Source organism: Danio rerio, chromosome 10 (genome assembly GCF_052040795.2).
Source record: "Danio rerio strain M-AB ecotype USA chromosome 10, GRCz13ab, whole genome shotgun sequence".
NCBI classification, from domain to species: domain Eukaryota; kingdom Metazoa; phylum Chordata; class Actinopteri; order Cypriniformes; family Danionidae; genus Danio; species Danio rerio.
In genome coordinates, this window is record NC_141030.1 from 44,115,038 (window position 1) to 44,127,394 (window position 12,357).

The window sequence follows — 12,357 nt, forward strand, 5'->3', positions numbered from 1 at the left end:
CCGGGGATGCAGAAACACTGGAAGATGCTTTCACAACAACACCGTGGCGTCGCTTCAAGTGAGATTTCAGATTAGTCATACTGCCCGCGTATTTTACAGATGCGCGGCACATTTTGCAAATTGCATCTGTCCTGTCATGTCGTCCATCCTTAAATCCATAATGTTGCCATACTTTAGATTTAAAACTCAGTGAGGAATAAAATGTTTGTTTTGCTTCTCGCGCTTTCTGAGGGCGCTCCACTAGCTTCATCCGCACACCTGATACACTGAGTTGTAGTGTGAGTGTACACATCCGCAAATCCGTTGCTAAGGCTTACTTAATGTAGGTCGATTAAATTATGCGCCAAAAACAGGTTGACAACACTTGTTAATAAATAAAAAATACATTCTATATTAAAAATATAAGCTGTATCTCGGAAAAATCGATGCATCTCGCAAAAACCGATGCATCTCGATTTGCTTCCAAAATTTCATTCATCCTCTGCTGCTCAACCGATGCACTCGCATCGTGCACGCGCATGACTGCGTATCGATACATATCGGTTAATCTTCCCATCCCTAGTAACCACAGGTACAGGGGCACTGGAGCATTTTAAAGTCCCATCGATCAGCTGGTTTGTCTATAAGCTGACATATGAGGAATTAGCTGATTAATCACGGCTTTAAAACACACATGAGCCCAATGACAATGACCCAATGGTTAAACCCAATGGTTTAAGAGCGTGCTCATTGTTAGTAGAGGTTTTAAAAATTTCAGTATAGATTGGTACTGAATTTCAGTATAGTGCAACCATAGCCGGAAGTACTGCTAAAAGTGGCCCTTTTCCAGGATCAGCTTCTGGAGGACTTGATGAACGATATTACGCCATTTTTCAGCCTTCCTAAAGCACACAGTGCAGTTACTCTCTCATTAAAATCCATTTTAGCCATTTTGCAATGATACTAAAGTCAGCAGGCAGACAGACGCCCCTTCCATGGTGCTGATCCATTGTAAAGTAAGTTGCATACATATAGTGGATTTGATGCGCGAAAGAAGTAAGTACACTCAAAATGTTCAAGCATCCGACTACACATGAATATCGTAAACTAGTCGCGCATGCAATGTCTGGTGTGAAAGCCTCATCAATCACACTATCATCAAACTAGCTTTTAATTGTTGTGAATACACACCCTCTAGTGGCCAAGATGACATACTGTTTCTTTAAGAGAAGTATGAAGAACGGACCCCAGTTGTTGTATGATGAGAATGTCACAAACAAACATGTGGACATCATTACACACCCCGTCATGTGGATCTCGTGTTTTAGTTAAATCGTGCCTTCACAGAGAGTTCATGTTAGATATGGTTTCCTCCTTCTGTGTAAAGCTGTTTGACCTGACATTTCATTTCCAGCATTTGTTTTTCAGCCAGCTCAATGGTGTGTTTCATTATTTTACAAGTGCCTTTGTGATGTTGTGCTCGTGTCTCAGAGTCGGTCATAACCTCTGGATCACTCTAATGAAAGTGCACCGCAGAACAAAGACCACAGTGTTCTCTCTCTCTCTCTCTCTCTCTCTCTCTCTCTCTCTCTCTCTCTCTCTCTCTCTCTCTCTCTCTGTGTAAACTGTGTTTTTGTTTCAATCGTGGATCAGGCTGCTCTGCTTCTGCTGCTTGAACTGCATCTAAAATCACTATATAGCTCAGATAATTTAGTTTTTATTAAATTGTTTGAGAAAGCTTAAGTTCATATTAAAATATATTGGATTTCTGAAACTCTTAACTGAGAAGCAGGATGCTGACAGTATAAACAAAGATTCCACATTTTATTCACTGAAGAACAATTAAACGGTCTAATGTGTGGGCTTGTTCACCCTTGCATGTAAGCAGAGCTGTGTGGTTTTTTTTTTTTTTTTTTTGTAAGGGACAGTGTTTTACCTTCTTTCAGAGTATAAATTATGAAAGTTATTTGCAAATTCTGATAACTGTATGTCATTTTATGGGTGAGAGTGTATGATGTTGGTATGAGAGTGTATGATATTGAGAGCCCCGAATGATCCCAGGATACATCACTGATGATGTGTCCCAAATGCATCCATGAGATGTTTCTTGAATAATATCATATTGACCTTTAATTTAATTTAATATTATGTACACTTTAAAAATCTTTGAGTTATTTATTTGACCCAATGGCTGAGTTGAAAATATTTGGGGCTTTGTTGGATTATTTTTAACTTTTAATGGGTTATTTATTTAATAACTCAACCAGTTGTGTTAAATATTTGGTGCTTTGTTTGGGTTATTTTTAACCTCTATTGCAGGGGTGGCCAACCCTGTTCCTGGAGAGCCACCTTCCTGCAGATTTCAGTTGCTACCCATATCAAACACACCTGCCTGTAATTATCACGTGACGTTCAGGTCCTAATTATTGGTTCAGGTGTGTTTGATATGGGTAGCAACTGAAATCTGCAGAAAGGTGGCTCTCCAGGAACAGGGTCGGCCACCTCTGCTCTATTGAGTTAATTGATTAAAATCTCAACCAGTTGTGTTAAATATTTGGTGCTTTGTTGGGTTATTTTTAACCTTTATTGGGTTATTTAATTGATAACTCAACCATTTGTGTTAAATATTTGTTGCTTTATTGGGTTATTTTTAACCTTAATTGGGTTATTTAATTAATAACTCAACCAGTTGTGTTAAATATTTGGTGCTTTGTTGGGTTATTTTTAACCTTTATTGCAGGGGTCACCAATCTCGGTCCTGGAGGACCGGTGTCCCTGCAGGGTTTAGCTCCAAATTGCCTCAACACACCTGCCTGGGTGTTTAAAGTATACCTAGTAAGACCTTGATAAGCTTGTTCAGGTGTGTTTGATTAAGGTTGGAGCTAAAATCTGCAGGACACCGGCCCTTTAAGAACAAGTTTGGTTATCCCTGCTTACTGGGTTATTTAATTAATAACTCAACCAGTTGTGTTAAATATTTGGTGCTTTGTTTAGGTTAGTTTTAACCTTTATTGAGTTTTTTAATGAAAACTCAACCAGTTTTGGTAAGTATTTGGTGCTTTGTTAAGTTATTTTTACCCTTTATTGGGTTGTTTAATTAATAACTCAACCAGTTGTGTTAAATATTTGGTGCTTTGTTGGGTTATTTTTAACCTTTATTGGGTTATTTATTTAATAACTCAACCAGTTGGGTTAAAAAAGGTTGAATTTCAACATTTACCTGATTTAACTGACACAGAGCAGCTGTATTAATATGCGCACGTAATGTTGTTTTTACATTGTAATGTTTATTTAATCTGTAACACGATAATATTGTTATTTTTATGTACCTCTCTGTGTTTTTTATATCCGTTGTACCAACACTTTTAGTTATTGATAATACAAATGCGCTCTTTATATCCATCTATATTAAACGGAGTAAAGCTCTAAAGTGTCTGGAACTTAAAATGTAATGAAAATAAAGCATTTTTAATAGTTTTGAAAACTGCATACTATTTATTTACACAACCATAATATAAAATTAATAGTAGTACTAGTCGCAATAGTCATACCAGTGTGGAAAAAAATAACATTTAGTTAAAATAACCCAATGCTTTGGATTAAAATAACCCATAGTTGGGAATGTACTGTAATAACCTATAGTTGGGTTATATGTTATACCATATAGTATAACATAGTTGGGTTATATGTTGGGTTATATGTTATATAATATACCAATCCTCTTCATGGCTGTTTTAATAGTAACCAAATGACCGTTTGCCATAACAAACAAGCTATTCTGTACAGACGCCTTCCCACAAAACTGAATAGCTGTATAAAGGCTGATGATTGGTTATTTTCACCAGGAAGGCGGGGCTTGCATTTGCTGTAGTGGCCAAACAGAGCATTGCAATTTTCCCCATTCATAGTAATGCAAGGGAACAGTCTTTGTGTATCTGTAGACTTTGGCATGACGCTTCTCCGTGTCACCATAAACAGAGGAAAACAGGATGTTTGAAGTGAAAACCAGCATCTGTGTGCAGATAATGGCCCCTGTTTATAAGGATCAGCAGGAAACAATGATTCCGGGACACTTTCCAAGTGTGAGCTTATCAGAAAGCATCAGACTTTCTCAGTTTTGTTTTTCCTGGGTGGGCAGATGACTGCAGGCTCAAGTGCTCACATGTAAATATAGTCTCAAGCAGTGAAGGAGGAGGACTGTATATGCCACAAGACAAGACTGTAAATAATCACATCTCATGTGTGGTGGCAGAAAGAGCGTCGAGCATCTCCATCGACACCTTATTCAGTCCCTCCAGGATTTTGTGAGTCCAGTGGCTCTTGATATGTTGAAGTCAGAATTATTAGCCCCCCTCAATTATTTGCCACCCTGTTTTTTTTATCCCTAATTTCTGTTTAATGGAGAACAGATTTTTTCAACCCATTTCTAATCATAATAGTTTTAATAACTCATCTCTAATAGCTGGTTTATTTTATCTTTGCCATGATGACAGTAAATAATATTTGACTAGATATTTTTCGAGACACTTCTATACAGCTTAAAGTGACATTTAAAGGCTTAACTAGGTTAATTAGGTTAACTATATGATGGTTTGTTCTGTTGACAGTCGGAAAAAATATAGCTTAAAGGGGCTAATAATTTTTTTCCTTAAAATGGTGTTTGAAAAATTAAAAACTGCTTTCATTCTAGCCAGGGCCGGATTAACCAATGGGCATTATGGGCACAGGCCCAGGGGCCCGTGCGCACTAGGGGCCCCTGCGAGGGGAGAGAAAAAAAGGACAATTTCGGAGTGTCTTTTTTTGGCTAATTGCAAAAAGCGCATCTAGTTGGAATAAGCTTTTCAGGGTTTACGCCCCTCGATGCCTGATTGATAGAGACATGATGAGTGAAGAGCTATGAAATATTGTAGCCGCAGTGGCGCACTTGTAAGGCGCACAGTTTCGTCTTTTGGCGCGATAAATTATAAACTCGGTTCGAATCCACCATCAGCTAAACTCGTGCTACTTTTTTTCTCCCCATTACATATCAGATTGGAAATATATTTATTTTTAACAGGAAGGAAACATTTTTAAAAAATAATGGAAATGTGATATAAAGTCACAAGTGTCTCGTGGGTATTTAATAATGTTTAGCCTTATTATAGGTGCCTCCCTCTCTGCAAAAACTATATTGCTCAGACAACTGTATTTCCTCTGAGCAAAAAAATCGCGATCACACATTAATATTATTATTATATTTAAACTGCCTTTTTTTCTTTAACTAAACAGAATGTTGTAATTGGTCAAGCGCGGAAACGTCAGTTTTGTAATAACCCGCACTAAACTAAGCGGACTTTAGTGTAACGTTATATCTGTCATAGATCAAAAATGAGTGGACAAGTGGATTTAGCAAACGCGAGAGAAAGAGGAGAGGAGGCATCTTCATTGAGGCATTTTCCATACACACCATCTTTAAACAGACCCTTGATCAGGAGAATGAGGTACAGAAGAAGACGTTATGGTAACTTTAAATGATGAGATAGCATTAACCAGTCGGAGGAGGCTAACGGCAGCGCAGCGCGGACTGGATTCATCGTGTGAGAGACAGATAGAAAAGGAGAGAGAGAGGGAGAGAGAGAGAGAAAGGCCCAGAAGAGGAGGGAGACGGGAGAGAAGAGGTATAGTATGTGTGATTTCGTATACTTTTAGGTTTATAATCAAGTTTTCATCACGAGAAGAGTAGAGAAAATACAGGGAGAGGAGGAGATACAATAAATCAGTGTTTGTATTATGAAAGACTCAGATTCATAGAACTGGATTGGAGAAGCATTGTGCGTTATATGCCATGGCAATAATATGCTTTATAAGTTTGTAAAAGCAATACATTAAAATACCATATATATATATATATATATATATATATATATATATATATATATATATATATATATATATATATATATATATATGTATAGTTTTATTAGTATTTTTATTCAATGCTTTGAAAAATAAGTTAAATCTTTGTAGACTATAAATACATATGTACTATATAGCATTTATTTAAATTTGTGGCCAATAAATTATAGATTAATTTTATTTAAAAATTATTAAATTATTCTTATTTTTTAAATTCAACTATAGGGGTGGTAGGGGGCCTTACAAGACAATGTGCCCAGGGGCCCCTGAGTTCTTAATCCGGGCCTGATTCTAGCTGAAATAAAACAAATAAAACTTTCTCCAGAAAAAAAAAAATATTATCAAACATACTGTGAAAATTTCCTTGCTCTTTTAAACATCCTTTGGGAAAAAATCAAAAAAAAAAGAAAAGAAAAAAAAAATTCAAAGGGGGCTAAGAGTTCAGATGCAAAAGCTAAGTGGCCAAACGCCACTTACGCCAAAAATGAGATAATGATATTGAGTGAATGCTTTAGGCATGTAGTACATGTTTAACAAATAGTTTTGTCTTTCAATCATCCAAATCCCCGCGTCAGCGCATTTAGAAATGATTTGTTGGCAACTGGATGAGCCTGTCCAACTCTTAGTGAATGGCAAATGAACGTCTCTTACCTCAAAACTCATTATGTGTATTATAAGAAAAAGAAAACACACTGTGCAGTCGGAAGTGTAGCATGCATTCATAACATTTGTTTGCGCAGCAACGCTACTTTGAATGAGTCCGATTTACTATACAATAAACGGTAACTCCATTTCACGAACGACAGAGTTAAGATGCCGTTCTTTTATCCCACGTGGATGCTATGAGGATAAACAAGAGATGAAAAAGAGACCATGGTAAAAATGAATGAATGACAGCTTCTAAAATTTTATCTAAAAGACATCCTCTTTCCGCCCAGTAGCCCTACCTTGTGTTTTATTTGCTAATGTTAGATAGTTTTCAGAGATAAATATATTGTATAAAACTATACATTATTTATATGACTTCATATTACTTATACATCCGATCAGCTTTTTATATTAATGTACAATGCACAGATATTGATGTTTCACAATGTGTTTACACTACATTATTTGAGTCTACCAAGCTTAGTTTACAATGTTTACATAGCTCTACTTACATTAAATCCAAATATCACATTACAACAGATTGTTAAGATTTAATTAATGTCGATTTTAGTGTAATTGATTTATGCACCTGCAGTTCTTGACAGATTTCATTCATTCATTTTCCTTCTGCTTTTTTCCTGGTTTATCACAGTGGAATGAACCGCCACTTACTTGACAGATTCATGTATTTTAGGTGGTTTGTGTAATGTGTTTTATGTGTGGTAAAATGATTTCTAATTGTGTCTTTAGTGATTTTTCTACTTTTTTTGTCTTGTCGCAAATAGTTTTTGCATAAAAAGCAGACGTGGATTTAGCTGGTTTTGACGCAAAAGAAAAACTACCTTGTTAAATACCAAAGAACTGTCTAAAGTGACATTTTTGAAAAAAAAAGTTAGTTTATTTATTAACTAATAACTTTCATTTTCTTAAAATTTCTTTAAACTTCTGAACCTACTTATAGGAGCCTGATAGAAAATACTCATTTACAAGAAAAGAGGTCTGATGGAATTAGAGGGTTTTGCATCTGAACTCTTCATATATACAGTTGAAGTCAGAATTATTAGCCCCCATGATTTATTTTCTTTTTTTCAAAATATTTAACAGAGTAAGGACATTTTCACAGTATGTCTGATAATATTTTTTCTTCTGAAGAAAGTCTGATTTGTTTTATTTCAGCTAGAATAAAAGCAGTTTTTAATTTTTTAAACACCATTTTACGGTCAAAATGATTAGCCCCTCAAAGCTATACTTTTTCTCGACTGTCTACAGAACAACCATACATACCACAAACCCTAACCTGACTAGTTAACTTAATTAACCTAGTAAAGCCTTAATTTTACTTTAAGCTGCATAGAAGTGTCTTGAAGAATATCTAGTAAAATATTATTTACTGTCATTTTGGCAAAGATAAAATAAATCAGTTATTAGAAATGAGTTATTGAAACTATTATGTTTAGAAATGTGTTGAAAAAATCTCTCCGTTAAACAGAAATTGGCGAAATAAATAAATAGGGGGGCTAATAATTCTGAATTCAACTGTATATATAACGTGTACCACCTTTTCTTTTCTTGAGAGTGGATTGGTAGAAAGGCTGGAGAAAGAGAGAGGGATGATTCACCCATTTGGCATCCCCTCAAAATGCCCCCCTTCCTCCAGTGCAGGAAGTTCACTAGAGTTCGTTCACCCCGTGCGAGTGCGAGGAACGGGGGAGAGGAGGAAGACCGAGGCGTTGTCCTTGGCTCTGCCTCAACACTAACACTATAAAATGACTGGAGCACAATGGGGGCCTCTGTGATTCTCTCTCAAAACTTGTTTTATCTCTCTATCCTCTATTTTTCTCCATCTCCCACTATTTTGATCTCATTCTGCCACCTCAGGAAACCCAAGAATAGCTTCTTTTTTAGGGGTTTTCACATTAAAATGAAAACATTTGTTTATTGCAACAGGCAATAAAAAGTGTTTTGGAACATTTCTGAGAAACCATGACAGTCCTAGGAGAAGCGTATAAATCTTGCTGTAGGATCATGAGTGAGAAAAATGTACAGCCTCAAGGATTGAGCTCACTACATCTGGCACAGCCCCTCCTCTCTCCTCTGCTTTGCATTTTATTGGTCAGCTGGCTTTTGTTGGCTCCACCCCCTCCTCCTTTCTCGCATACAAACATTCTCAGAGGCCCCTCCCACTCCTCTTGGCAGTGTTGTTTTGTAGAAGGTCTCAGTGAGAACTCTTTCCTGCCGTAGTAAAGCTTAAGATGCTCTCTATGTGAGATTAAATGCGAGAAACTTTGCATCCTCTGTGGGATTGTTTACCCAGAAGTCACTCTCAGCTGAGGATGTCATCGTAGGCTTGCAAGGATATGAATGCATGGAGTTTTTACTATTTTTATACATGCTGAAGAAATCTTTTTTGTTTGTCTGAAGAGAAGAAAACTTCTGTTTTATCCACAAGTTGTTTTTTTTTCTTCGTAGGGGTTCCTTGAGAGATAAAAAAATATATATATGCTTTTGGATTTAAGTCAAATATATTTGCTTCTGGATTTTTCTGGGACTGCATTATCTTTCTTTTGAGACTTTTGGGATTTGTAGTTACAGATTTCCATGTTAGAAAATCATCATGAGGTGTTGGATCTGAAAAAGTGAAGTGGCAAGACTCGAGAGTTATTTACTGGATTGTGTCATTTTACACGCTTAAACAAGAAGAGCTGCAAGGAACATCTCCAATCTGCATTACAAACCCCAAAACAGTGAGCAATTCCACTGGACTTCAACTATTACAGCTTTATAGAAAGCACCACTAGCGTTCCATTGGGTCTTGTTAAAAATTGGTTCATTTTCTGAAGAAAGCGAGCTTCTTTTGCTGTCGCGAGTGGTGTGTGTGAGAAGTTTTTCTCTTCTCTCCTTGGAGGACTGTTTGCCTGTTGTTTAGCTGCTGATATTCAGTTAAACGGGGGATGCCAGAGCACCGCTGCAGAGGTTACTCCAGGTCGTTTCTGAGCGTGGCCTGATGAAGCTGTACTTGTGTGCTGGGAAGGACTGACACAATAAGTGTGAATTTCTCCACAAACGGACTGGAGAGATGGAAGTCCTCAGCTTTGACGCTGAGTCTGATTGGCTATATGATTGGGAGGCAGTTCAAGAGTCTGAAATGGCCTTGTGTGATTGGACAGATTGGGACTGGGATTCAGAGAGAGTACCTGCTGTAAGCAACCAATTACAAAACAGGTCTCACCTACACTGGTCTCACGGTTCGGTTACGAATATCATGCCATCGATTCAGTTCAATTCGATATCTCAGTGCATCACAATGCATTGACGGTGCTTTTCATACACAGTTTTATATTTTCTTCACAGCAGCAATTCTTGTATTAAAATGTATGAGTATATTTATATACTATTTGTAATACAATTTTAATCTTTTAATACAAACAGCCAGATATATAAACTGTACCTTTAAACAACACAAGCATTTAGCAAAGGCTAGAGACCAATGCCACACATTTGTCAAATGACCGCTTTATAGTTTGTCTCGAATACACACTCTATGGGGTCTTTGTATGTTGTGTTTTGACTGTATGTTTAGATGTGTGTGAGTGACTGTATGTACAGTATGTTCATCAGGCTGCTCTTATTCTCTCTCTCTCAGGTTTTGAGCCCCACATACAAGCAGCGGAATGAAGACTTCAGGAAACTCTTTAAGCAGCTGCCCGACACAGAGCGCCTCATTGTGGGTGAGTGTTACTGCATATTAGATTTTTACTAACATTTTTGTTGAATTATGTATATGCACTTTTGGCCAAAAGCTAATGTTAAGTTGTTTAGAAAGTCTTTGTAATTGCCAAAACATCTGAAATGACTGAGTCTATTTAAGCCTGTAATAAATAAAGACTTAAAGGATGTTCACACCTAGCATGATAAATATAAAGATGACGATAAAGACTTTGTTATAAAAATCCTTTTTAATGTAAAACAACAGCAGCGATCAGACCACAGTTAAAATGATAAATATATAGGGGAATCAATGTCATTGAGAATGTTGTGTGTTCAGAGATTCAGTTGAAGTGTTACCTGTTGCCTTTCTATCAGCTGGAACCAGTCTGGCCATTCTCCTCTGACCTATGGGATCAACAAGGCAGTTGCGCCCACCAAACACCCACTCACTGGATATTTTCTCTTTTTCTGACCATTCTCTGTAAACCCTAAAGATGGTTGTGCATGAAAATGCCAGTAGATCAGCAGTTTCTGAAATACTTAGACCAACCCGTCTCTCACTAACGACCATGCCACATTTAAAGTTACTTAAATCACCTTTCTTCCCCATTCTGATGCTCTGTTTGAACTGCAGCAGATTGACTTGGCCATGTCTACATGCCTAAAATGCATTGAGTTGCTGCCATGTGATTGGCTGATTAGAAATTTGCGTTAACAAGCAGTTGTACCTAATAAAGTGGCCAGTGAGTGTATGTTGCCGTCATGTTTTTTGAGAATATTACAGCGCATTGTATACATTTATTATTACCATATCCGGTAACTGCTTCGACACTGCTTAACAAGCCGATTGCACAATACATTACACGAGCTGGATTCACTGGACAGATGCGCTAGAAACACTGAAGACATCCGCTGGTTACAAGGGGGAAATGTAAAAAATAAAAGCTTAATCTAAAAATAGGCTCGTCATTGTCTATTATATATTAAATTGGTAGAAAAAACTGATTTATGAAACTGGCAGATGTATAGTAACATCAATGATCTTTGACCTTTCCCTACAGACTACTCCTGTGCCCTGCAGAGAGATATCCTCCTGCAGGGTCGCCTCTACCTCTCTGAAAACTGGATCTGTTTTTATAGCAACATATTCCGCTGGGAAACGCTGGTGAGTTGATGTATAATTCAACCTCTGATATGAGATCAACCTCTCATGCCATATTATCGCAGAGCAGTGTGAAACAACTCGAAAGTCTCATTCATTTCCAGCCCTCTTTTGAAGATTGAGTTTTAGTTTGTCAATTTAGCTCTGGAAAATGACATTCAGTTCACTTACAGTCTGTTTTTGTGCATTTTAGCTGACGGTGAGGTTAAAAGATGTTTGCTCCATGACGAAGGAGAAGACGGCTAGACTTATTCCCAATGCAATCCAGCTGTGCACGGACAATGAAAAGGTAAACACAAGCTTTAGACTTTGTGCATATCACTAGAGTGCCGAACCTGAACACTAAACATTGGCATATTCTTCCCCAGCACTTTTTTACCTCATTCGGAGCGAGAGATCGGACGTACATGATGATGTTCAGGCTCTGGCAAAATGCTCTGCTGGACAAGGTTGGAAATAATGCACCACTGTTATTACTGTAACTGTTATAAACATATATATAATACATTGTGTTTGCAAGACATCTAATAGACACCCAAACATACAGGAGATGTCTTGGGTTAAACAAACAAAACAGGGACGAATGACTACACAAGTGAAGTCTGTCTAATCAATATTTATTTATTTATTTATTTATTTATTTATTTATTTATTTATTTATTTATTTATTTATTTATTTATTTATTTATTTATTTATTTATTTATTTATTTATTTATTTATTTATTTATTATGATCAATATTATTGGTGTTGTTATTATTTTTTATCCTTTGTAATATTATATTAGTTGGTTCTGTTTATTATTATTATTATTATTATTATTATTATTATTATTATTATTATTATTATTATGTTAATTATTATTATTATTATTATTAGTGTTAATATTATTTTATCATTATTAATATTATTTTGTTGCTTTATTATTATTATTATTATTATTATTATTAGTGTTATTGCTATTAT

General features: G+C 36.4%; 1 protein-coding gene and 1 long non-coding RNA gene across 51 annotated transcripts in view; both read left to right on the forward strand.

Moving 5' to 3' along the window:
* The window catches only part of gramd1ba (GRAM domain containing 1Ba), a 168,734-nt gene that overhangs the window by 133,871 nt on the left and 22,506 nt on the right, over window positions 1-12,357 (forward strand). For 44 of the 50 annotated variants that reach the window (XR_015501501.1, XR_015501498.1, XR_015501499.1 and 41 more), the window contains 4 exons: window positions 10,166-10,250; window positions 11,292-11,395; window positions 11,586-11,681; window positions 11,761-11,841. Coding sequence is in view for 40 of the 50 variants with exons in the window: in XM_087271324.1 (XP_087127450.1) it covers window positions 10,166-10,250; window positions 11,292-11,395; window positions 11,586-11,681; window positions 11,761-11,841 (366 nt within the window). In the remaining 10 variants the exon portion in view is untranslated. Of the gene's footprint in view, window positions 1-8,708; window positions 9,722-10,165; window positions 10,251-11,291; window positions 11,396-11,585; window positions 11,682-11,760; window positions 11,842-12,357 lie in introns of those variants that run through there. The other 6 variants (XR_015501507.1, XM_087271340.1, XM_087271343.1 and 3 more) reach the window with 1 other exon arrangement.
* LOC147835153 (uncharacterized) lies at window positions 1,053-6,267 on the forward strand. The gene is made up of 4 exons (XR_015501654.1): window positions 1,053-1,504; window positions 2,151-2,300; window positions 2,497-4,668; window positions 6,170-6,267. It is a non-coding gene; the product is annotated as an uncharacterized LOC147835153 (long non-coding RNA).